This window comes from Diceros bicornis, chromosome 4 (genome assembly GCF_020826845.1).
Source record: "Diceros bicornis minor isolate mBicDic1 chromosome 4, mDicBic1.mat.cur, whole genome shotgun sequence".
Lineage (NCBI taxonomy): Eukaryota > Metazoa > Chordata > Mammalia > Perissodactyla > Rhinocerotidae > Diceros > Diceros bicornis.
The window spans coordinates 12,985,368-13,013,048 of NC_080743.1; the positions used below are offsets into that span (position 1 = coordinate 12,985,368).

A 27,681-nucleotide genomic window follows, 5' to 3' on the forward strand; every position below is an offset into this window, starting at 1 on the left:
AATTTGCCTGTTAGAAATTATGAGACATGGTGGACCCAGAGTTGAGAGTAAGAAATGTGGCCAAAACGAGAAGGTTAATTGCAGGTTTACACACAGATCTACAGTGCAAATCAGCACCTCTGTGCTTTTCCCATACCCCCCACACTTAGAATGTCAGCATCCATAAAAAAATAGGCAAAAACAGAGGCCTCTTTTATTCAGTGAATCTTCTGGGGATAGCAAATGCTTTTATGGGATTTGGTACCCCAGCTTAGAACCATTCATATTCTGGCATTTTGAAAGCCCAGGCCTGACAGCCAGCTTCCCATCAGTTCATGCTGTAGTGAAATCTGACAGCCAACACAGCCCCATCCCCCCATACAGGACAGAGGCCTCCTGGAAAGCTGACCTACAAACACAGCAGCTGATCAAATTCACACAGGTATACCTGTTTTTTTTTTTCTTTAGTAAGAATGGAAAATCAAGTAGTGTCAGGAATGTAAGAGGAATCAGAACACAAAAGAGAAAGACTAAGGTAAACAAACAAAAATTGGTGCTGAATGAAATAAAAATAATTCAGGGCTTAGGAGGGACCTTTAAAAAAAACCCAATATTTTCACGGTAATTCAAGCAGATTATCCACAAAATAAAAATACTATGTTATTGTAAATGAATAGTTAGAGAACAAGAGGGCTTTTAGAGATTAAAAATATGATTGGAAAAATTTAAAAAATTAAAAGAAGGACTGGAAAAAATTGGGAAAATCTCCTAGAATATAGAATAAAGTGAGAAATGGAAAACATAAGAAAAAAAGAGAGAGGCATTGAGACTAATCCAGGAGGCCCAGGGTATAACAGAGTTCCAGAAAGAGAACAATAAGATGGAAAGAATGAAAACAGCAAAGAAATAACTGAAGAAAATTTTCCAGAGCTGATGAAAGTCATAGTTCTTCAGAATACTGAACAATAAGAGGAATAATTTAAAAAGACCTACCTCAAGTTGTGAGATTTCAGAACACCAAGAATAAAGAAATGATTTTAAATGCTTTTCAAGAGGAAGAGGTCACCACAAGGTATGTGAACTGGACTGGCATTAGACACGCTGGATACCAAAAACAGTGGAACAACATCTTCAAATTTCTGACAGGAATTGTCTTTCAAGCTACAATTCTATCACTAGACCACCAACTCTAAAGAGGGAAAAGAAATCATTTCCAGGGATTCAGCGAATTTCCTTCCTGTGCTTCCTTTTCTTAGGAAGATAATCAAGAATGTTCTCCATCAAAACAAGAGAGTCAACAAAGAAAGAAGATAACCCGAGATATAGGAAACAGTGCATGGGATACACTTATACTAAAAAAATTATTTGCTGGTTATCTGAAATTAAATTTAAGCAGGCATTCTGTGTTTTATTTGCTAAATCTGGCAACTCTAGAAACAGGCTCCAATCTAATGAGGTAGAGAGGGACGATGCTAAGCTGCTAATAAAGTGAAAGATTTGACTTTGATATTAGTGACATAGTAGAGATGAAAATGTAATGGCCTGGCAGTGAATAAAGTTTACAGGGTTATAACAAAGTAAGAGTGTTTTGTTTCCAACTTCTAGAATCAACCTACCAACAGAACGTGAAATATTCTGTTGAAGCTGCAGAACAGAACTTTATAATGAATTTGATAATGTAAAGGGCAGATACAGAAAGTGGAAGGTGGAATGGAAAAGAAAGATGGAAAGAAGGGTAGTGGGGGTAATATCCTCCTCTTACATAAAGGGGAGTTGAGACACTGACAAAAGTTAATGGAACAAGAAATAGAGGCATTAGTATGCTATTTAAAGTTATAATACAAAAACCTATAGGTAAAAATTTAACTACAAACATGGGAGGAGGAGGGGGATCAGGAAAAGAGATCATGCAAATAAGTTAAATCTTCATTTTTTATAGCAGGCTGTCAGTGGATACTATCTAAAGTTAAAGTACAAAATAAAAGAATAAGCATATTATTTAAAGTTATGTAAAAAACTGCCAGAAGAACTAAAACCAGTGTTATGGACTAGATTTTTGTGCTCTCCCCACCCCCAAATTCATATGTTGAAATCCTAACCTCCAACGTGATGATATTAGGAAGTAGGGCCTTTGGGAGGTGATTAGGTCATGAGAGGGGAGCCCTCATGAATGGGATTAGTACCCTATAAAAGAGACCCAGGGAGCCCTCTTCCCCCTTCCTCCATTTGAGGAGGCAGAGTGAAGATGGCTGTCTGCAAACCAGGGAACGGGCTCTTACCAAGAACCTGACCGTGTTGGCACCCTGATCTGGGACTTCCAGCCCCCAGAACTATAAGAAAGAAATTTCTGTTGTTTACAAGTCACCCAGTCTGTGGTATTCTGTTATAGCAGCCTGAACTAAGACAACCAGAGAGAGAAGAGCTTGTCTTGGTGGAATGAAATCGTGGGTAAGGAGTCCTAGGATAGGAGACCATTGCTTTTATTGCTTTTATTACAAGTTCTTCATTACTGTTTGGTTTACTTTCACATGCATATATTATTTTTGATATAGATTTTAAAAATTAAATCAGGGGCCGGCCCCGTGGCGTAGTGGTTAAGTGCGCGCGCTCTGCTGCTGACGGCCTGGGTTCGGATCCCCGGCGCACACCGACGCGTCGCTTGTCAGGCCATGCTGTGGCGGCATCCCATGTAAAGCGGAGGAAGATGGGCACAGATGTTAGCCCAGGGCCTGTCTTCCTCAGCAAAAAAAAGGAGGATTGGCAATGGATGTTAGCTCAGAGCTGATCTTCCTCACACACAAAAAAATTAAACCAAGTAGTAGATCTGGGCTTGTAGTGTGTTAAATCAAACAGATCTGTGAGATCTCTTGGCCGTTTTATGAGAGGTTCATCCGTAAATTGAAGACCAAGTTGTCCTTGCTCACTTAGGTGCCAAATTGATGCAAAACTTGAATGGAAGAGCTCTGTCCTCTTAATCTTTCCTGTTTCCCTATCTGAACCTCATACTGGGAGGATGAGTATTTCAGTCTGTCTAATTTGGTAATTGTGCTGCATCTAATTTAGTAAATGTTCAAAGTTGTTTTAACATAACCTTTATAAGCTGAAGTTTTTGTAGTAGCCAGAAGGTGGCATCAAAATCAATCGAGTGGAAATTCCAAAGACAAGGACCATACCCAAGTCTCCTGAGTAACTTCCCTGAAACTCAAAAGGCAGAGAAAGTTACACACGTCAACAAAGCACTCCATTTTCCTTTGAGGGCTCTGTTTTATCTGTTTTGACATTTTATTTTATTTAATTTATTTATTTATTTGGTGAGGAAGATGAGCCCTGAGCTAACAACTATTGCAAATCCTCCTCTTTTTGCTGAGGAAGATTGGCCCTGGGCGAACATCCGTGCCCAGCTTTCTCTATTCTATATGTGGGATGCCTGCCACAGCATGGACCAATAAATGGTGCATAGGTCCACGCCCGGGGTTCCAAACCCACAAAACCCGGGCCACCAAAGCAGAGAGCGCAAACCCAACCACTACACCACCAGGCCGGCCCCGGGTTTCAACATTTTAGAACGCTCCCAGGGTTTCTCCTAGCATCCTTTTGGTTAGGCACGGCTAAACAAAGCACAAAATGGCCAAACTCTACATTCTAAATACTGAAGCAGCCTAAATGTCTATTTCATAGTATCTATAACATTAGGAAATTTTATGCAAATTTCCATTAGATAAGTTTCTAGGAGGAAAACTGCTGAATTGAAAAGAATGTACAAATTGGATGAATATTTGATAAAATATGATAAACATTATCATATTTCACTACCACCAGTAGAAAATGAGATACTTTTTCTCCTCACTCTGGTCAACAGTGGAAATTTTAATCTCTTTATTTGACAACTTTATAAGCAAAAATAATATCCTTTTATTAATTTGCATTTCTTTTTTTTAACTGTGGTTGAACAGCACTTTCCATTATTATTGGCCATTATGGTTATTTCCTGTTTATGACTTTTGCCAACTTTTATGTTGGATGATCCTCTTCTTCTTTCTAATTTGGTAAAGGTAGTTCATATAATAAAGCTATTGACGTGTTGTCAGATATATATGTTGAAAATATTTCTTTTTCCTGGATTGTCACTTATCACCTAACTTTGTGTACAGTGGATTAAAGTGAGTTTACTTTGTGCGGTAATATTCCTATTACTTATTATAGTTCTTCTTTGTGTGGTAATTAAAATTTCTGTTACATTTTCTGGCTTTGGTATCATGTTTAGAAGAGGTTTCTTTATCCCATAATTTTACAAATATACCCCTGCATTTTCTTCTGTTACTTTTTGGTTGTGTATTTTATATACAAAATCTCCAAAATGTACACCAATACATTTTGGTGTAAGGTATGAGATAAATATCCAATTTTGTTCTGTATTCATGAATAGCATTTCAGTTAATTCAATACCATTTATTTAATAATCCGTCTTTTTGTTACTGACTTGAAATCCTGACTTCATCACATACAAAATTTGTATTTGTATTTATTTATTTATGTCTAGTTCTATGATAGTTCCATACTTTTTTAATGATTGAAATCTATTATTTTCATGAATATTTTCACTTACTAATAAAATCTCTAAGTATCATTTAAAGTAACTTTCTTGTTAAATTTTCAAATTAATACACATTTATTATTAAATGTGTATTAAACATTTTAATTAATTAAATTAAAGAATTTAAACAATTGAGAGGCTTAAAAATACACATTGAAATAGCACAGATGGTTCAGAAACAAATACATAAGTTTATTATATGATAATTGTAGTATCAGAAATCAGAGGAGAAAAAGAGCATCTTACTCAACAAACTATTCTGAGATAATTGGTTCTGCAATTGGAAAAAAAGAAAGTTTGATTCCTACTTCATTCTATATACAAACATTAATTCCAAGTAGATTAAAAATTTAAATATAAAAAAGGAAGCCACAGAAATACTAGAGAAATATAGATGAATGTTATTTTCAAGAGGAAGAAGGCAATTATAATCACGACACAAAATCCAGAAGCTATAAAGAAAAGTCAACAAAATCAACACTTAAAAATATAAACATAGATTTTTAATGGCTCCATTATATTTCATTAAATAGATGGTCTATAATTTACTATAATCCACATGTTGTTGGATAACTGTATAGTTTCCAATATATTGTTATTATAAATAATACTTTAATGAACATGTCTGTGTTACACTAGGATTGTCTTTGAATGATCTTTATGTACTGAAATTTGTAGTATCCCATTTTTGTTGGAAATAAGTGGGTCATTGGCTTAGGTCTGGAAAACTTATCGTTACAGAGTCGCTTTCATAAATAGCCTATTTTAAAGAACTAGCGATTTAGAGATTTGTATGATTTTTTTACCACCTAGTGCTTTCTTTTTCCTTCATAGTGTAAAAGTCATTGTTGGCAATGACTAGGATTTTTTGAGTTACTAAGGTTACAATAAGAATTACCACCCTAGATCAGAATTTAGGCCAGTCGTCTCTAACAGGCAAGGAGGACCTTTCATAAGAGTCAACTTGTCTGCCGTAAACTCAATTTGACATGATCAAGGATTTGCCCCATACCTAAATGTCTGGTAAATGTCATTAAAAAAGTATGGAACTATCATAGAACTAGACATAAATAAATAAATACAAATACAAATGTCTCTTGATCATCCGTAATAATTCCACTCTGTGAATTTTGCTAACCCCTTCCTGAACCTATGTTTTCAGTCTGTATATCTCTCGGAATAATAAGCTCCACAGTTATGGGTGGGCAACATAGGGAACCCAACAGAAGTGTTCTGAGCTTTGTTTTTCGTTTTGTTTTGTTTTAAGTGAAGAAATAAAAAACTTGCTCTCAGCAGTGGAAAATTCTGTTATGATTAACATTAGAAAGTAATTTGATGGAACATTCTTCCTTGTTTGTTTCAGCTATTCAGGGTCATGGTCTGCAGCAGCTACGTTGTGTTGACAGGGCTACCACACATTGAAGACTTTCTGGGTGTTCTTACTTTGAAAGGTGGGGTGACTTAGCAGGCACTGTGACAAACACAATTCTAAAAACTGCACTGTCTAGCTTTTTAGCAGCCACTCAGAACTCAGCCTTCCAACAGCCCATTTCATAAGGCATTTTAAAATATGGCTTCTGATAGAATCGCTGGTCCAATTCATCCATTAAAATTATATTTTCACTAAGCAGAGTCTTCATGCATTCTAATCAAATGCTGCATAACAATGACATCTTGTTGTTAAGTCATATAATGTGAAACTTCCCAATTGCTTGTAAACTGTCACTAGGAAAAGGGGGAGGGAAGACCTCCTTTATGAATCTCAATCTTCCTATAAGGTCTAGTAGGGTTAATGTAAAAGTGATTTCTAGGTTCCAGCTTAGACAGTAAAATCAGACAAAGCAAAGGTGGCCATACTCACTCATTGGGGGTGCCCTTCTGGCCACAAAAGTGGCCGTTGCTGTCTGTAGGATAGGCCACTCTCCTGGGGTCGCCATGTACCCAGGCTGCAGGAACAAGAAAGGACAAAAATTCTATCAGCAACAGCTGGCTAAAGGCAGCCTGATTTGAGAAATTAGAATGCACCATTGCAACGCACTAACCTCGCCCCTCAGTCACAGAAGATTATTGATTTTCTTCAAAGAGTAATTTCTTAATGAAAAGTAAAATAAAATATGGATGAATCAGTCAGAAAGCACATTTCTCTTATTCTCTAAAGATTCATCTGGGTTGAAGCCAAAACATGAGGTAATGCACTTAGAAAATGACATTTATTAAAATGTGAATTAGAGGGCACACTACAAATGCTTGGCTGGCTAGAAGTCACTTTTTCTAGGGCTCAAAACTAAATGACTTCATAGCAGAGCTAATAAATTTACAATAAATAATATGATGTAATTCTTCTGGGTTATACGTAAGTGAAAACCATTAAGAAACTGTCATGCCCAATTCAAATTGACTAGGTCTTTATGATTTCATGGGACATTATAAAGGCAAACAGTAGCAACAGAGGCAATACATAATAAAGACTTACCATACATTTGTCAGATAATCTCAAAGCTTACTATAAGTATCAAGTGTTCTCAAACTTCATGAAAACTGAAGACTCAATTCTGTTTTCTCTGAAGTCACTGGGCTCTACCTCATACAAACTCATCACCCTTATTTTCTAAGAATTATAAACTTGACAGCTAGACTAGAGAACCACAGAAAGTAACAGGCATTAGCTAAACTGAGTAATACTCCCTAATTATAACTGAATATTTCCAACTTCTCCAATTTGATTAATAAAGTTCCTAAAAATCTAGGAAATGCATTAGTCATCCAATGCTTTCCTTTGCATATGGAAAACAAATCTCTTTGTCCTTTGCTATCTCCTTACTCACATTTCTTGGATTTGACAGTTTTGTTATAATTCAATCACCATTATGTACGTGGCCTGTGTGACTTGGGAAGATAAAAAAAATCAATTCTGAATGATAATTTTAATATGGAAGATAAATTTTTCTCATCCACCCAAGCCTTTCCTTTTAGTATTAAAGTACTCAGAAAAGTCTCCTTTGTCCAATTCTTTCTTCAATGTCAGAGGACAAATTGGTTTCGTCTTCTAATACCTTCTTATAAAATCTGACTCATTCGGACAACTCTCTGCTGCCATATCTTCCCGTCTTTATTTCCCAGAATAAAGAAAATGGACTATAAATAAGGCATTTAAACGACATCTCAGCCTTCAGTGTAAAATGTCCCCAGACATTATTTTATTACATTCTGTTTTTATATACTAGTTTGCCACATTTTGGCTAAAACTGAGAAAGAGATCTAATTTTACCTGACTCTGTTTTCTGTAATATGCTTCTTTTAACTTTATCCCAAAATGTTATATTCCTTTTCTATATAATTATTAATTCAGAAGTGGGGACCTAAAGAAGCGTTTGGATGACTAGGTCTGCTACTTAATGTATCTATGACCCTGAACAAATCACTTAATTGTTTTAGTCTTGGCTTTCTAGTTTGTTACTATAAAATGGGTACAATACCCAGCCCCATAAGAATGTTGAGAACATGAAAGAAGACAAAAAGTAGAATGCCTGACGTGGCGCTTAACATACAATCCAGACTTGGTAATGTTAGTTCCTGTCTCATTTAGGTTTCCCCAAAATCAAACCCTGAGATAACGACTTTGGTGCAGACAGGTTAATTTGGGAGGTGATCCTCGGAATCTTAAGTGGAAGTGAGGAAAGTGAGACAGGGAAAGAAGTAAAGCCAATAAAGAGCATGTTAATGAGAGGGACACCGCTGCGGGCAGTGGTGACTGCATCCTGCGGGGGACCTCCTGAGGAACCATGTAGCGCATGCTTGGCAGTGGCCATGGTGAAACTGTCCGCCACAGCTGTAAGCAAATTCAGGAAGGAGGACGGTGGGGAGGGGCATCAGCAGCATCTGCTATAGTTCTCTTTCCCTTTTTCATCATCAGTCAATTAATCAAAGAATTTATTAAATGACCACTGTGTGTCCTGTACTAGAAGTCAATCCCAGTATAGTTTATGTCAGAGTTCTCAAGAAACACATGAAAAGTAGAGAATAAAATTTGTAGAAGGCTTAGAGAAGAGGTGGGACCTGGGACAGACTGAAAAATGACTGGGATTTGGACAGGTGGCCAGTAGTAGGGAAGGAATTATACATTGAGGAAATAGTTTAATAATAAGAGCTCCAATTTATTAATTGCTTACAATGTGTCAAATACTATGTTAAATGTTTTCCATCCATGGTTTCATTTGAGTCTCACAACGAATGCGGTAGATATTATTTTCATCTAAATTTTATAGAGAACTGTAGCTCAGAGTTTTATTTACTTCTCAAGATCACACAGTTGTTAAGTGGTATAAAAGGGCTTGAACTGAGGTGTGTTGCTCTCTAGGGCCCAAGCTTACCCACTAGACTGTAGTAGCTGCAATGCTGCCTGCTAAAGGATAGATTAGGAATGAGGTTGTAAACAGTGGGAAACAACAAGGCTATCAGCTAAATGAGGATCAGCAGTATGTTAGACACATATGGTAGGAAAGGAGATGACACACGTAATTTTGGAGCCTTTGCCATTTGAAAAGAAGAGCTTTGTGCTTGGCATGAGAGGGAGACTGTCTGGTTGGGAGGGATCCGATGCCAGGGACAAAGGAGAGGGAGAAGAAGATGTAATTGTCAAGGGAAGAATTCTCCTTGATTCTGTAGTTTTGAATTGTGGCAGGTGGTGTGTTTACTAGACTGCTGCTGCACCTCTGCATGCAGCCTCTGGCACAGAAGTTGTGCTGCAGATGGTCTGTGTTCGATCTGGAACATCAAGTCTTTGAGCTGAAAGCTGCAACGTCCAGTTCAACTAAGTCACCTCAGTCAAGGGTACCTAGTTTTCTGCATCTTATCCATCAAGTCCACAGCTCCCCGCACTCCCACTGGAGGAATATGGCAGAAAAAAGAGGAGAAGAAGGAGATATCCAGTAGCAGTCATTTTGTCCATTAATAAAATAAGGGTCTTCTCACATTTTTACTCCCTTTCTTGGAATTTCTCTATTCATGGAACTGTTAGAACTGTGCTGTCCAACATGGCAGCCACTAGCCACAAGTGTGTACCAAGCACTTGAATGTGGCTTATCTGAATTGAGACGTGCTATAACTGCAAAATACACATCAGGTTTTAAACACAGTATGAACAACAACGAAAAAGTAAATATCTCATTAATAATTTTTATATTTATTATATTTGAAATGACAGTATTTGGTTATGGTTACTCAAATAAAATATATTATTAAAACTAATGTCACCTGTTTTTTTTACTTCCTTGAATGTGGCTACTAGAAAATTTAAATTACTTATGTGATTCACATTAGGTTTCTCCTGGACAGATCTATACCAGAATATTTCCCCACAAACGTAAAGGGCTTCTCATATAAGGTGGTTAATAGTGCCATAACATCAAGGGTTGTAAGTCAGTCCTTCTCAACCCCATCATACCCAACATATCCTTTTTATAACAAATATTTTACAATACTCCTCTTATGATCTTGAAATAATATTCAGAGATAACTCATTCACATACTCAATTTAAAAAAAAAAAAAAAAAAACTAAAATGCCCTAACTGTAATGCAAATGAGAAATAAGAAGAAAATAATTTATAATTAAAGAGCATGCATATCAATACGCAAATACTCGCATGTGACTAAACCAGAAGACACAGTGAAATAGTCAGGGGCTGGCACCTAGAGATAGAATCACCGAATGTAGCAGCTATAATTGCAGGAGGATACAGGTGTATTGTGTAGGAGACTCAAATACTACAAGTGGTGTTGTCAAAGATACAATTTTCCTAAATGAACAACTTTTAGTAAATTCTAACAAAGTACAATCTTTGTTCAAAGTCCCTTGGTAGTTATTAAAACCATGCAAAACTAACATTTGTAATTTTAAAACAGAAGTTCTAGATTCAAATATTTAAAAACAAGTTGTCATTATATGAGTGGGACACGAGAAAGTTAGGCAGGAACTAGGGCAATTCTTGGTTGTGCAGAACTGTCCCAGATATTGCCGGACATCTCTCTTCCCTGGCTCCCTCCCGCTAAGTGCCAGTATTACCTCCCAAACATTGTGACAACTAAAAAGTCAACTCAAATTTTCTGAAAGACCCCCTAGGCAGTGGTTCTGCTCCAATTGAGAGCCACTGGTTTAGATATCTATTCATACTCTTAAAAATCTCAAAAAATATAGATTTCACATTGTCTTTTTTTTCTCCCAGACTTTTTTGTGGCTATGTTATCAAGGAGTTCTTTCTTACAATTTAATCCTGTTTACTTTTATTCAGCTGATCATCATATATGGCGACTTTCAGATACATCCATAAATTATTTGAAATTTTTCTTGTAAAAAGTGATGCTTAATTCCCCATCCTTTGAGTGAGAACCAGACTTAGTAACTTGCTTCTGATGAATAGAATGTAGCAGAAATGACATTGGGTGACTTCCAAGAGTAGGTCATAAAAGGCATCGCAGCTTCCTCTTTGCTCTCTCTCTCTTTTAGATCACTAGCTCCAGGGGAATCCATCTGATATGTCATGAGGACACTCAGACAGTCCTACAGAACAGCCCACATGATTGTCAGCAGTCAGTGAGAACTGAGGCTTCCTGCCAACATCCATGCGAGTCTTGAAAGCTGATCCTCTACCTGAGTCAAGCCTTCAGCTGACTGCAGCCTGGGCTTACATCTTGACCGCCACCTCATGAAGCACTCAGAGCCAGAGCCACCCAGCTAAGTTGTTCCCAATTTCTGATCACAGAAACTGTGAGATAAGAAACATTTGTTATTTTATATTGCCAAGTTTGGGAGTAATTTGCTATGCAGCAATAGACAATTAATCACTATATAGCTTTTTAAATTCTTTTATATGCTTGAAGGACGCAGTAAATCATCTCTCTCTCCTTCAACCTAAATATTCATAATAGTTAAATCCTCTCTTCTGTTTGATTTATTTTGTTATGTTTTAAACACATGGCTACAATTGTTAGGATTTTAGTATTTTTTGTTTCTTCACTATATGATTTAATACATGGAGCCCTTAATTTGATTTAAAATATTCTTTAGGGCCTAAAGAATTATACAGTATCTGATATCTATTTACTTTAATTCTTAAAAGAAAGTTAACATAAAAAGCTTTATCTTAAAGTGCCAGAATAGAATATGGTCAAACTCCCATTCATTCATTCATTCATACTGAATTGTCGATTATCATATTCCTATTCATTTAGTCATTCATTTATTGGGCCTTACTATGTGATAGGCACATAAAGACTCTGAGGATATAGAGAAGAACACATTCATATTTAGTATAATACTATTTCATAATTAACACATTCTCCCTAGCGAAACTATATATCACCCTCACTGGCCACTGCAGAGGGAAGATGGTTTCTGAAGAATGATAATGGATTCTCTTAGGCTTAACCAAGTCATGATCTCAATTTTAGCTGCTCTTCAAGGTGTAGTCTCTCTACTAGGACAAATCAAAGCAGCCTCTGCCACCTTGGATGCAGCAATTGATCTAACAAAGCTTTCCCCCTTTCCCAATAAGTAGAAAACACCAGGGGCATTTACTTTCACCTGTCAGGGATGGTACTGCATCCTCATGATCTTCCCTCAAGGTTATATGACCTCCTAGTTTTTTGCCACAATTCAGTCTGCCCGGTTTTGATAATATCCTTACTCCACAGGAGATTCCTTACATTGATGGCATCATGCAGACAAGATCTGGAGAATATTGGGTAGCATGTAATCTTGATGCCTTACAAAGACATATGTGTGCTAATGGATGGGAGAAAAATCTCACGAAACTACAAGGGTTTTCCAATAAAGACTGGAGGGGTCCAGTAGTCATATCTCCTCCAAAGTAAAGGATAAGTTGCTGCACCTTGCATTCTCTGTTATTAATAAAGAGGCACAGCACTTATTGGCTGCTACAGATTTGAGTAGGGACCAGAGAAATAAAATGCTTCTCAGATATCCATGCTACTATACAAGCAGGTCTGCCACTAGGTCTATATGGCAGAATGGACTCAATGATGCTTAAAATATCTATCAGAGAGTAGGATGCTGTACGAGGTCTGTGGCAAATGCCTATTAGAGAATCACAGTTGGAGGTCCCCAGGGTTTGGGAGAAAATCCATGTTCTTTCAGCGTATAACTGTTCTTCTCTTAAGAAGTAGCTCCTCGACCCTGGATGATCATCTAACGACGTGAGAAGCCCATCATGAACTGGATGTTATCTAATCCATCAAGCTTAAAGTTGGCTATGCCCAGCAGCACTCCACTATTAAGTAGAAGTGGTATATTCATACAATGCTTGAGAAAGTCTTGAAGTCACAAGAAAGTTACATAAGAAGATTGCTCACAATAATAGTGTGTCGACTTCTGAATCACTGCTTTAACACATACCTATGGCTCAAGGAAAGGTCCCTACAATCAATTGACTGAGAAGGAAAAAAAATAAGCCATATTTACAGCTGGGTATGGAGGATCTGTGGGATTGATCAGGGGACATTTTTCTGGTTATCTACTTTCACTGGAAGAAGAGATGACCTGAATTGTTCATCTAGTCATAGCCAGAGGCCGATGATTTGGCCACATTATCATGGACGGGAAGAGAAAAATATTAGACAATAAATGGCAAGAAAGCTTGAGAGATAACTAGGACTGACCTCAAAATGGATCTAGAATATGAAGATATTTGTGCCTCATGTGGCTGCTTAGTAAAGACCCTTCTGTAAAGGTTGCTTTCAATAATCAGATGGAAAAGTATTTGTTCAACGATTTTGTGAAAAAGTAATCATGACCATAGGCATGAAGATTGTATGTAGGTTTTGATAGCAGGGACTTGTATTCACAAAGGCTGCCCTGGCTCCTAACAAAGCTTATATGACAAATTTGTCAGCAGTGGATGACCAACACTCAACTCAATCACCCAGAGGTAGCTAGCCTTGTGGAACCGTAGAATACCCTATGGAAGATCCAGTTAAAGCACCTCCTAGGAAGCAATGCCTTTCAAGGTTGGGTTACTGTTTTCTAGAATACAACAGGGTCCTAGCAGGAAACAGATGTTATACTCACACAGGATAATTGAAGAGAGTTTAATAAAGAAATATTTAGAAAGGTATGGGCAGAGTTAAGGGAAACAAAGATGAGTTGATGCAGAACTCAGAGGCTAGCAACAATAAGGAGTCATTTTCACCTTTAGGCCTGAAGGGGCAAAGGAAGAAGGAGTTACCCAAATCTGGAGAGAGAAGCTAAATGGGGAGAGCTGACTGACAGGACTTAGGGCCTTAGGTAGAGAGTAGCTACCTTAGTGACCCAAAGCAACAGAGTCAGAGAAATAAATTCCATGAACTCATTCTCCAAACCTCCAATCTACTGTTGATAACTCCCACAGACCAAACCAAATTGGAAACCAGAGGACAAGAGAGCCTGTTGATGTAATCATAAACGCCAGCTTCTCAGGGGACAGAGCAGGGCAAAGAGGAGGTAGAGAAGAGATCCGGAGGGGAAAATGAAAAATACCCAGCCCATATTCTGAACAAGTGACCTGTCTACTCAACGGTGGAACTTCAGACATATTCAGCAAGACATTTAGGACTTCATTAAAAACAAACAAAAAACAACCAGAGAGATAAGGTTTTCAGACTTTCTTTCATCAGAATTTACTGCCTGATAGGACAGTAGAAGAAAAGAGCAGAAAGGTGCATATTCTATGTTTCAGAGTCTGTGAAATAGAAGGGGTGAGGATAGGAAGTAAAAGATGGGACAAAGCATATTTTTAAAACAGATTTGTGAAAAAAAAAAAGACAAAGAATTGAAAGAAAATGGAAAAACAACCAAATAACCAAGAAACCAAATAAGACTTTTCACAACATCTTTGTTGTTTTTCTTTACTTTGATACACTTCTTTTTCTGGTTAATCTAAACAGATGATAGTTTACCACTATTTCCAGCTTGTTCAAGGTTTGGATTCATGTTAGAAGATAGGCTTTTCTTTTTATGTAAAAAAAGTAGCTGGAAATAATGACAGAAATTTATTCATTCTTTTCTTCCTTCATTCTTTTTTTTTTTTTTTTAAAGATTTTATTTATTTTTATTTTTTCCCCCCAAAGCCCCAGTAGATAGTTGTATGTCACAGCTGCACATCCTTCCAGTTGTTGTATGTGGGACTCGGCCTCAGGATGGACGGAGAAGTGATGCCTCGATGCGCACCCGGGATCCGAACCCAGGCCACCAGCATTGCAGCGCGCGCACTTAACCACCAAGCCACAGGGCCGGCCCCTTCTTCCTTCATTCTACAAATATTTTTTGAGTGCCTACCATCTGTCAGCACCACGCAAGACACTGGGTGTATAAGAGTCCTTGCTCTCCCAGAGCTACAGTCTATTGGGGGAATAGATCTTAATGAACTAATCACACAAACAAATGTGAAATTTCAATTCTGACAAGCACTACAAAGGAGCAATATATGGTACAAAGAGAGGGATGCATAGATAGATATACTCTATCAGCTTCACTCAAAATGGTCTTTTAAAGTTATTTCTAAAACAATGAGAAAATTAAGGGAAAAAGATGATTGATCCAGACTGGTCTTGATTGCTGTGTGACTTTGTCATCTGGTTTTATTCACCAACATAACCCAGGCAGTTTAATTCTAAAGCCTGTGCTCTTCACCACCACACTATATGGCCTTTTATTTAATAAAGAAGATGAATGAGGATTCTTTAAGCAATGAAAGTGCCTGGGAGAGGGGGCAGACCAGAACCCTATGATACTTTCCTAATGCTTTTCTCTCCCTCCTGCCCCTCCACATCCCCCAATTCAACCCAGATATGGGCTTAAAGCGGAGTGTCAGGGAACAGCACCAGGGCAGTTAGTGAGAAGCAGGTATTCTATGCAAGCAAAATTCCTGAATAATCTGCGAGCTGCAGTCTTGCCCCTGTGAGACTGAGTGTGTGTTCACTTCACTGCAGTATCAATGTGTACACTCAGTGATTAGTTGCAAAAGTAGCCTCTGTTATGCATGCACTAAAGAGAGGAGCACACTCTTTATGATAATCCGTACCTATTAATACAGATTTGGTTTTTTCTTTCAGTTAGTGCTTGTACTATAGAGTAAATAAAATTATTTCAGACAGTATCTCATTCTTTGGGCTTTTTTGGCCAGGAAGACCTCAAAGGATTTCATGGATCTTTCAAAAAAGGTGTATTTACTAGTAGGTATTAATAATGAATATTACATGTTGCATTTTCAGATGTAATAAATTGCATCAGTTTTTAGGAACGGTGAGAGCTCTTCCTTCATATAAAGCAAGGGGGTATTGCCAATTATAGGATCACAATTAAGCAAGTAAACACCAAGACGAGGGAAACTGAATGTGTGGTGACCTCGACTTTTTCAAGGAAAATCTGAAGAGGGAGAGAAGGACCTACCTGAACAGAGCCTCTGCTATGTACCGCATGTCTGACACGGACAATCATATTGTGCTAAAACAATCTCCCTGTAGTTCATTCTAAACTAACATACTGCCTCACCATCATATCTGGAACCGTGTGTGTGTGTACGTGTGTAAGAGAAAAGGAGAAGAGAGAAGAGAAATTATTTGTAAAAGACGTCTTATCTGGGTAATTCACAGCAGATGAGCAAAGATTGGTAAGAGATGGGTGAAAACCTTATTCAGGCAAATTATCCTTTCACTCATATCAAGGAAATGTATGTTCCTGAAATACCAGGAACAAGTATTATTATCTAGTATTATCTCTCATTTTCAAACATTTGCAAAGCATGTTCCTGTCGTGCTTTAGGGTTGAGTCACACGTTGCAGCCATTAAAAAGCCCTCTGTCAAGGAGAAAATGTGATTAGACCAAATGCTTGCACTGACACTTAAAAATTAACTGCAAATCTGTTTGGGGCAGCTAAGGCATTCTCTAAACACTGGCTGGTTGGGAATATTGGATTTCAAATCATTATTTTGTATCCCTTAAAGGTATATTTTAACTGTTTTAATATGTGAGGAACAGGCCTGCCAAATTGCGCTTATGGCTTTTTAACACAAGCAATTTACAAATGCAATGAAGCAGATAATAGGACACATGATACCGAATTTGAAAATCTGTGTTGATGACATTGCTGCTGGAGAAACATTTTTGGAAGCAGTTCTGTATCCAGTTGCCTAGATAAGAAAAGTGTTGTTTATCATTTCAAAGGTGGCCTCTTCCACCCAACGGTGAGTTTAGGGTGGCGTCCTTGGGCACGAATCAGTCTTTCTCATGCTAACAATATTGCACTTGAAATCATCTGGAATGCGTGCCTTCAGCAAAATGCAACAAACAGTAAAAATCTCACTCAACACTAAAGAAATCTGTTCAGGTAATGGTCAAAACGAAGTGCTGTCTTTTTAAAATGAAGACCTCCAAAACAAAAGGAAGCATAGGTATGTAGTTGAATCTGTAAATGTTTTTATATTTGTAAAGAACGCAAAAGGACATTTAACACTGGTTCTGGTTATCTATATAATACATTTTTCATTAATAAAAGATTACTAGAACAATTTAAAAAATAATGAAACTAGAGTTCTTTAAATTTCTTACTTTTTTATTGGAAGAAATGATTTTACTTTGCTAAAAACAGTGTTTCCAAGCTGTGATCTGACAGGTAGGCTCCGTTCTGAAGTGGACTGAAAGCACGGTGGGACTTTCTGTCACGGTCATTCTCCATCATCAGTTTCCCCTTACCATGAATATTAGGGTCAGACCACCAAGCTCACAAACTACAACAACAGGATTCTTGGTGAGGCATAACTCAATTTTTTAAAATTATATTTATTTATTAGTAAGAGGAACTGTTCACTGCTTCTCTGTATAGACAAAATCAAAAAGTCATCTAGGAATTATCTTTGTTCTTCAAAAGGTCACTTGAGTGACTTCTCAGTTAAGAAAATATGATTTTTCCTTTCCACGTCTCCCTTGGGATGGGGAAGACTAATTTGCTTTAAGAGAAGGAAAGGACAAGAACTCAAACTTTTCTCCCTGAGATTTCATTTAGGATAAAACAGATTGGGGCTGAACTAGGTCTGCAAGCCAAAAGGAATACAAATACCCCAAAAGAGAACCTGCCATGAAGGCAGAGACTGGGCTGGTGCCCCAGGATTAATAGCAGAGCCTAAGAGTAGGGGCTGCATTCTGACACTAGCCATGCTTTGGGGAGCAATGGCTGAACATTGCATAAAGATTTAAAAAGCTATGGTCTTGATCCTAGTGTGGGAAACACTACAGTCATGGAAGGAATCAGATGAGGAATTGACTAAGAAATGGTACCAAATGGCACCAACCAAAACGTCAGAGTTCCAGCACACTATACAGTCTCTCGCCACTTAGAAACTGGAAATAAAACTGCCCCCTTCCTGGCATTTTGGAAGAGTTCCGGTTAGGGAAGAGAATACTAAGCTAGATTTCCTTAGGCAATGAATGGAAAAGTAAATATGTGACTGTATTATCACCCCAAGACTATGACCATACACTCTAATACTAGAAATGATGGAGTCAATTTTGACCATATTTTATTGTTAATTTACCTATCTTGCTTATTCTATACCTCACTCCATGGAGGATTTAAGACTGAACTATGTAAATCTCCTCTTTTCTGTACTTAGTCCTTGGTACTTTCAGTCCTACTGAAAGTTCTCAGTTCACCTACGATGGCCTTCCTCTAATCCTTTGCACTAATCTATAAATTATGTGTCAAGGCCCTTTACTGGTCTGCTTTGTCTTGGTTCATTTCTCTGTTGGGTAAGCAATCCCTAGCCTCACCAAATTCAAGGAGAAGGGACATAGACCCCACCTTTCAATGGGAGGAATGGCAAGTAATTTGCAGCCATACTTTATAACTATCATAGTCCAGCCTCTGGCCACAATTTTTTTACATTCCCTCAACAATCAAATACACTTATCCTCTTCTAAGATCCCCAGAAGCCTCATCCAATTATTGCATCAGGCTTAGGCTCAAGGCCTGGATCTCATCAGCTAAGCCAAGGTAGGGTATGGATGAGGCTCTTCAGGGTGGGCTCCTCTCCTATGGATGATCTCCTTTAGCTAGATCATTGAATTCATTAGATACGTTTCCTAATTCCCACATCACCATTGGCAACAGTGTTGCCAAACTTCACCACTACATAGCAAGGTGCCCTTCCCTCCTGCTTCCAATTGCATTTCTCTTACTTTTCTTCAAACTCTCACCGACAGCCTCCTCAAAAATCCATGGGGCTTCTGAACACCATCTGGTCTCAAAACCAATGCCCATGTTTATGGTTTTGTTAAACCAGCAACCCACTACCAGGTACTAGATTTTGTTCTGCTTATGTATTGTTGCACAACCAAACCCACTGGCTCGATACACCATTTTATTTTGCTCATGATTTGGGGAGTCAGAAGTGTGGGAAAGGCTCAGCTGGGTCCCTGGGGGTCTCTCATGCAGTAAAAGATGTTGACTGGGGCTTCAACATCTGAAACCCCACTGGGCTAATAGTAGACATGATCTATCCCTGAGAGCTTGGTGGAGCCTGTTGATCCTACACGTGGCTTCCCCATGTGCCCTGGGCTTCTCACAGCATGGTGACAGAGTTCTGGGTTTGTTTGCATTAATTTACTTTCTTGTTAACTTCCTATCTTCTCAACTAATAGGGATAATTATTCCTGAGGAAGATTAAAAAACAAAACCAAAAACAAACTTTGGACTCTAACTCCAAGTGCTTCCTATGTAAATACAATAATAAACTAATTCACTCAACTAAAATCTATTTGAAAAGAAAAAGCAATAAGAATTTATTGAATGTTAAAATTGTGTTATTATTGTATACATAATCTTAGCACAAAGATAGCAAAGAATAATTTGCATAATAAATATTCCTATTCTTTTTTCTAGTTAGTACAATAATTGAATAGCAACCATCAGTAAAGTAGAACAAAAGAGGGCAATTATCATAAATGTTACTTTGATCTTTCAAGGAGATTTGATTACCTTCTACCCCCACTCCACTTCACCCACTTCAATGGAGGTTCTGCTTTTCATGAGTCGATTGTCAAGTGCCTTTGTTATATCTGCCTGTTACCCTACTGGCCATGTACCACATAAAATGCAAAGAACAGCTTCTTCTCAGCAGAAATTGCAAGAAATATGGGGCTTTCATGGTAATGCTTCTTATGAACAGAACATGGACGAAAGATAAGCCTAAGAGGGTCCTGATCTACACGGCAAAAGACTCCACACTACTTATAACACATCAGCGAAACTGACTTAGCACCATCTTTCCTCAGGTGAAGGTATATACTCTTTCATGTTAAAAAATTCTTCACACTCCTAGTAACCTCTGCCAATTGTGTTCTTTCATTCTTTTTTTAGTCCCACATTGGACATAACTGATGAGTTAAATTTATCTTAGAAACAGGCTAGTTATGCTATTTGTAGTTCAGGGATGTGGAAACTGTGTATATATATATATTTAGTAAATTTTGTGAATGACTCTTTTTAGCCAGTGGCATCAGGATTAATTTGGGGGAATCACTAACTTAATTAAATATTAAACACACTTTTTCACTGAGGAACATTTATCCTCCAATTTCCTAATGTGAGTTAAGGCATTAACAAACTGAATCTGGAGATCTTAAACAAAAAGGCGAATTTCTCATCTTGCTCCACAGGGAATGATGGTGTGCATTCCCACCCCTTCCCTCTGCTGTGTCGACAGCAGAGAGTGGCAGTGGCTCTCCCAGCTCTATGTAAGGACAGAAGGCATTTTTCTGTGGATTACAACAGACTGGTTCTGAGATACAAAGGAGAAGCTTATTCAGGTATGCCATACGGCCTCCTAATGGAAAGATTCCGGGCACAGTATGAGATCCTTATGAAGTTCCTGCGTGCATTTAAACTTTAATAACCAAAATTATGGGCTGCCATAGAAACAATATAGTAAATTACATTTAAAAACAATTTATTAAAATTCAGAGCAACTAGATTATACAATGGTAGCAAGTGAAATATTGCCTAGTACTACAGGCACACCTCATTTTACTGCACTTTGTTTTATTGTTCTTTGCAGATAATGGGTTTTTTACAAATTGAAGGTTTGTGGCAACCCTCATCGAGCAGGTCTACCAGCGCCATTTTTCAAACAGCATTTGCTCACTTCGTGTCTCTGTGTCATGTTTTGGTAATTCTCACAAAAGTTCAAACTTTTTGTTGTTGTTGTTGAGGAAGATTTGCCCTGAGCTAACATCCGTTGCCAGTCTTCCTCTTTTTTGTGTGTGTGAGCCGCCACCACAGCATGGCCACTGACAGATGAGTGGTGTGGGTCCGTGCCCGGGAACCAAACCTAGGCCGCCAAAGCAGAGCATGCTGAACTTAACCACTAGGCCACTGGGGCTAGCCCATGAACCTTTTTCATTATTATGATATTTGTTATGGTGATCTGTAATCAGTGATCTTGATGTTACTATGGTAATTGCTTTGGGGCACTATGAGCTTTGCACTTATTAGACTGCAAACTTAATCAACAAATGTTGTGTGTGTTCTGACTGCTCCACTGACCAGCCATTCTCTCATCTCTCTCCCTCTTCTCTGGGCTCTCTATTCTCTGAGACACAACAATATTGAAATTAGGCCAATTAATAACCCTACAATGGCCTCTAAGTGTTCAAGTGAAAGGAAGAGTCACACATCTCTCACTTTAAACCAAAAGCTAGAAATGATTAAACTTAGTGAGGAAGGCATGTTAAAAGCTAAGATAGGGGGCTGGCCCCATGGCATAGCAGTTAAGTGCGTGCGTTCTGCTGCTGGCAGCCTGTGTTCAGATCCCGGGCACACACCGACACACCACTTGTCAGGCCATGATGTGGCGGCGTCCCACATAAAGTGGAGGAGGATGGGCACGGATGTTAGCTCAGGGCTGATCTTCCTCACACACACACACACACACACACACACACACAAATAAATAAATAAAAAGCCAAGATACGCCGAAAGCTAGGCTTCTTGCACCAAACAGCCAAGTTGTGAATGTAAAGGAAAAGTTCTTGAGGGAAATTAAAAGTGCTACACCAGTGAACACATGAATGATAACAAAGCAAAACAGCATTATTGCTGGTATGGAGAAAGTTTTAGTGGTCTGGATAGAAGATCAAACCAGCCACAACATTCCCTTAAGCCAAAGCCTAATCCAGAGCAAGACCCTAACTCTCTTCAATTTTATGAAGGTTGAGAGAGGTGAGGAAGCTGCAGAAGACAAGTTTGAAGCTAGCAGAGGTTGGTTCATGAGATGTAAGGAAAGAAGCCATCTTCATAACATAAAAGTACAAGGTGAAGCAGCAAGTGCTAATGTAGAAGCAGCAGCAAGTTATCCAGAAGATCTAGCTAAGATCGTTAATGAAGATGGCTACACTAAACAACAGGTTTTCAATGTAGACAAAACAGCCTTCTGTTGGAAGAATATGCCAACTAGGACTTTCATAGCTAGAGAGGAGAAGTCAATGTCTGGCTTCAAAGCTTCAAAGGACAGACTGACTCTCTTATTAGGGGCTAATGCAGCTGGTTAACCTTAAGTGGAAGCCAATGATCATTTACCATTCTGAAAATCCTAGGGCCCTCAAGAATTATGTTAAATCTACTCTGCCTGTGCTCTATAAATGGAACCACAAAGCCTGGATGACAGCACATCTGTTTACCACATGGTTTACTGAATACTTTAAGCCCACTGTTGAGACCTACTGCTCAGAAAAAAAGATTCCTTTTAAAATATTACTGATTATTGACAATGCACCTGGTCACCCAAGAGCTCTGATGGAGATGTACAATGAAATTAACATTGTTTTCATGCCTGCTAAAATATCATCCATTCTGCAGCATCAAGGAATGATTTCAACTTTTAAGTCTTATTATTTAAGAAATACATTTTGTGAGGCTATAGCTGCCATAGATAGCAATTCCTCTGATGGATCTGGGCAAAATAAATTGAAAATCTTCTGGAAAGGATTCACCATTCTAGATGCCATTAAGAACATTTGTGATTCATGACAAGAGGTCAAAATATCAACATTAACAGGAGTTTGGAAGAAGTTGATTCCAACCTTCATGGATGACTTGGAGGGGTTCAAGACTTCAGTGGAGGAAGTAATCACAGATGTTGTGGAAATAGCAAGAGAACTAGAATTAGAAGTGGAGCCTGAAGATGTGACTGAATTGCTGCAATCTCATGATAAAACTAACGGATGAGGAGTTGCTTCTTATGGATGAGCAAAGAAAGCGATTTCTTGAGATGGAATCTACTCCTGGTGAAGATGCTGTGGAGACTGCTGAGATAATAACAAAGGATTTAGAATATTATATAAACTTAGTTGACAAAGCAGTGGCAGGGTTTGAGAGGACTGACTCTGATTTTGAAATAAGTTATACTATGGGTAAAATGCTATCAAACAGCATTGCATACTACAGAGAAATCATTCACGAGAGGAAGAATCAATCAATGCAGCAAACTCCATTGTTGTCTTATTTTAGGAAATTGCTATAGCTGCCCAAACCTTCAGCAACCACCACCCGGATCAGTCAGCCACCATCAACATCTAGGCAAGACCCTCCACCAGCAAAAAGATTATGACTCACTGAAAGCTCAGATGATGGTTAGCATTTTTTAGCAATAAAGATTTTTTTTTCCTCTTTTTGTGAGGAAGATTGTCCCTGAGCTAACACTTGTGCCAATCTTTCTCTATTTTTCTGTATGTGTACACTGCCAAAGAATGGCTTGATGAGTGGTGTGTAAGTCCACGTCCAGGATCCGAACCCATGAACCCTGGGCTGCTGAAGCAGAGCGTGCCAACTTAACACTATGCCACCAGGCTGGCCCCAATAAAGTATTTTTTAATCAAGGTTTGTAACTTATTTTTTTAGACATAATGCTATTGCACACTTAATAGACTACAGTATAGTGTAAACATAACTTTTATATGCACTGGGAAACCACAAAATTTCTGTAACTCACTTTATTGTGATATTTGCTTTATTGCAGTGTCTGGAACTGAACCCTCAATATATGCGAGATGTGCCTGTATTATGCAGCATTATTGGTGCAGCTGGATATTATTTCATTTACTTCTCACAACAGCCCTGCAAAGTAGGTAGTGTTTCAATATTTTACAGATAGAAAACTGAGGTTAAGAACGAGCCCAAGTCCACCAAATAATCTAAGGAAATACTAGATCGGCTTGACTCCAAATCTTCTCTTATGAAACAAATTTCAATTCAATGACAAAAAGTAAAAACGAACAAAAAATATTACATAGACAAAAAAGATGTGTCCCAAAGTTAGAGAAGCTAAAATTCTATTAGTCGTATAATAAGAAAATTCATTTTATTGTAATATTCAATTTACAGATTGTGTATTGTGCTGCAACTACATTAATGTTTAGAAGTTAAAATACTTTGAAGAAATACCAAAGGAATCTTCTGAAGGCCTTAGAATACATTACTCAGTTTTATGGTTTATGTTCCTTTATTCTTCTCCCTATCCCTATCGTCCTGACTTACTTCTTTGAATTCTTCAATTCTGTGTACTTTTTGCATGGTATTACTGAGATGATCTTTTGGAATTAATTTCAATTGCTGTTCTCAAAGTATTTCTCTTATTGGGAGACAAAAGTGAAGAACAGGGAAGAGTATTTTCCATTGTTCCCTAGATAGGCACAGCCTTCTTTCTGCCAATACATTCTATCCATATTAACTCCAGGCCACTAATTATTGGTACTAGAAGCTATTATCTGACTTTTATAGCACCCATCCTAGTAAGGATGTATTAAAGTTTCCTAAGTCAACATCTAAGGGACAGGACTTAAGTGCCTGGGGAAAAATGTGGTACATACACATGCAATTGTAAAACCTTTTCATGGAAAATATTCACACCAGTTCTTTTAGTAGTTTGTAAAAAATCCAAATAAATAATTTCTATGTTTGTCCTCTTTATTTTCACTTTCACAGAAAGATCTTTAACCTAACAATAAACAATAGGATATCTCTTTCTAGTAGACAAAATAAGACTTCTTACATATCAAAGAATTAGCTGGTGCAGTTCTTAGTAATTTTCTTTCTTTTTAATTTGTTTATAAGAAGAAAAATTTATATATTACCTAAACTGATCTAGGCCCTAGTTCATATTAGTAAATAGTTACATGAACATAATTAGCTGCTTAATAGAATTTCAAAAATAAAAATGATTAGAAAGAAACCATAAGCTTTTTTCTTCCTTCTTTATAATTGTATTTACTTAAGTAATTTGGGCTTGCCTTTGAATAATCTACTTTGTGTTTATTTTTCACTGTGTTTGCTACCCAATGAATCCTGGTGAGGCACATTCCCTCCAGAAAAGACAATAATCAATAACAAGAAGGCTTTTGGAAGAAAATGATCAATGTTAAAAATGTGACATTGACTCAGTTATTCCATTAACAAATGTTAAATATCTTCTATACCTTTATTTACTCACCCATAAGTCCTAAAAGAATGTAGCCAATAATGAACAGTATGAAGATTATGCAGCACAGAACATCTGTACAACTCCTAAAGACAAAAAGGAATAAAGAATTAAAAGAGGTCCAAAATGACTTCTTGTCTACTGCACAAAATATAGGAAGGGAGAAAAAAATAATAATAATAGTGATATGCCATTTTATATCCAATAATTCTGAAAGGTAGATCAGATGTATTTCTGCAATCAGAGACTTCAGCAAGGAGTGGTCAGAGCTGATTGAAGGAGCTCCCTCAGAATTCTTAGTATTTATTCTGTTTTGGTTCTTTATTTGTAAGATGTTTTCAGAGATTAGAGAACACCAACATCAAGTAACTACTTTTTATTTGAAATTATAATTTATTTGATTTTATGATTTTCCTCTTCATGCCTCCCCAATACACGATATAGTAAAAAAAGTAGCCATTTTCCATTCCTCCCTTTCTCCATTATCTTTCCACATACACATTTTAAGTGTACTATTATTAAATAAAAGATTGACTACGTAAACTTTCTATGTGGAGTAAAGTTGCACCTATTCTAACAACCATGTATATAATGTATTAAAAAATGAAATGGCTCAAAACTGTAATTTTTCCAGCTGTTCCCTAAGCTAGACATTGTCAGATTTAAAGAAAAGTTGGCTCGTAGAGACTCAGTGATTTGCTAAGGATCAGAAATCAAGCCAGGATCCAGCAGGGATACTCAAGGCTTTCAAATAAAGTATTTCCTATTCCCAATTATCTTGTTCAGCTAATAAGTGGTCTGGAAGGCCAAAGCTATGTCTTGAAAGTGAGAAACAATACAACCATTCTCTATTTGAAACTTAATGAAGAATCTATTAGTGAAGAAAAAGATCAACCTATTGTCAGGATTAAAAAGTTGCACATGAGAATTTTCATAGCAAAAACTTCTCATTCTCGAGAGTGTATGGATATGTTCTAATCTTTTAGAATAGGCAGGTTGAAGTTATGCACTATTTTTAGTGGTGGTAGTAGCAATAATAAGGAATAATAATTGTACAGTAACAGACATGGTAACACTTACGTTGATAAAGCCCTGCTATATACCTTTACTGCTTTCACTGATGTAACATTGTGAGTTTCCGAAGAACACCTTTAGGTTTTTAGGGGTAGTAAGGTGAGTTGACTTATTTAAGGTCCATGAGAGAGGTGGTTACAGAGGCAAACAAATCTAGGTCTCCAATGCCTAACCTTTTTCATTTAGTAGTTATTCTAATATGACGACACTTTTCTGTAAAGACTCAAATTAGTCGTATCTAAAACTCCACACACATCCCTATGACTCAACCTCACAATTGGAAACGGAGCTTTCATAGAAAAAGTTAATCATGGTCAATCCAGAAACAAACTGTCATTTGTTTAAATACAACTTCAACCCAGCAATTTACATTTCATTTCGATTTAAGAATTATGAGAATAATGATAAAAAGAGAGGAAACCGGCGCTCCAGTATCCTTTGGTTAACAACCATTGAAAGCAAAAACCTGCTTGGGGGTGAGGAGAAGATTAGGTTCACGTGTATTCTGACACATTCTCCTTAAGATCAGGTTCTCATCCTGTCAGAACGGTTGTTAAATAGCGCGATACCTAATAACAAATGCCTGCAGGTAAGGAATGAAAGGAGAGAAAACTAAAACACTGGTGTGCTTTAATTAGAAATCTTGAAGTTGTCAAAGCCCTCGTGTGTAATCATAACTACCAAGAAGAGGGAGAGAGGACATGATCAGAAGCCCAGCCATGTTGGCCCGTGTCCTGTAATTATATATCTATAATATGTTTCTGTCTAGATATTTACATTATATGTAATACATAGTGTGGGGCATGTTCATAATGACCTGCTGCTACATAGTATGATAGTGTTACATATGTATAATGTTATGTAGTAAGCACAGGGAGAGGTAAACATACTCGGAAGATGAATGACAGAAACACCATTTTTAAAGGACAGGGCACAAGCAAAGACGCAGAGCCTAAAAGGAAATTTTTTAAAAGTAAAATCCATCCTCCTTGGCTACTGGCACTGATGAATGGGCGTCAGCTGGAGTTTTGGTTCCATGTGGGGTTTCACACTACGACTTCTCTTTTTGGCGCCGAGGACACACTACAGCACCAGGTCTGCTCTGTGCCCACCCAACTGTTCGCCCAGTGGTCTCTCGCCACAGTGGGATGGCATTCTCAATAATCCGCACCTTGAAGTGTTTGGGGATTCTGCTCTGGGACCAGGAAGGCTAATGTATTCAAGTCTGCTCTGCTTTTCTGGTGCACTGTTTTAGGAAAATAGCAGACCAGACCCCATGGCCAGACTGGTTATTTGTTTCTTATTTAAACACGGAAGAATGTTGAATGAACTGATAATTATGAATGGAAAATTCAAGAGTGGTTAACCGTACGTAAAGTTTTTTACCTCATGAATAACCATGACTTACTATAAATGGTCAAAACAAAAGCAGGAAAGTTTTTCTAGATAAAACATTCATATTTCTGAATTTGTTCCTGTTGTGATTTGATTTCCTTTGTTATTTTAGAAATTTCT

At 37.6% G+C, this 27,681-nt stretch overlaps 1 protein-coding gene across 2 annotated transcripts in view; it reads right to left on the reverse strand.

The window, feature by feature from the left end:
- Positions 1-27,681, reverse strand: part of SLC44A5 (solute carrier family 44 member 5) — a 127,930-nt gene that overhangs the window by 49,362 nt on the left and 50,887 nt on the right. For both annotated transcript variants that reach the window (XM_058538304.1, XM_058538305.1), the window contains exons 3-4: positions 25,105-25,178; positions 6,435-6,519 (exon numbers count right to left, since the gene is read on the reverse strand). In XM_058538304.1, the coding sequence (XP_058394287.1) occupies positions 6,435-6,519; positions 25,105-25,178 (159 nt within the window). The remainder of the gene's footprint in view (positions 1-6,434; positions 6,520-25,104; positions 25,179-27,681) is intronic.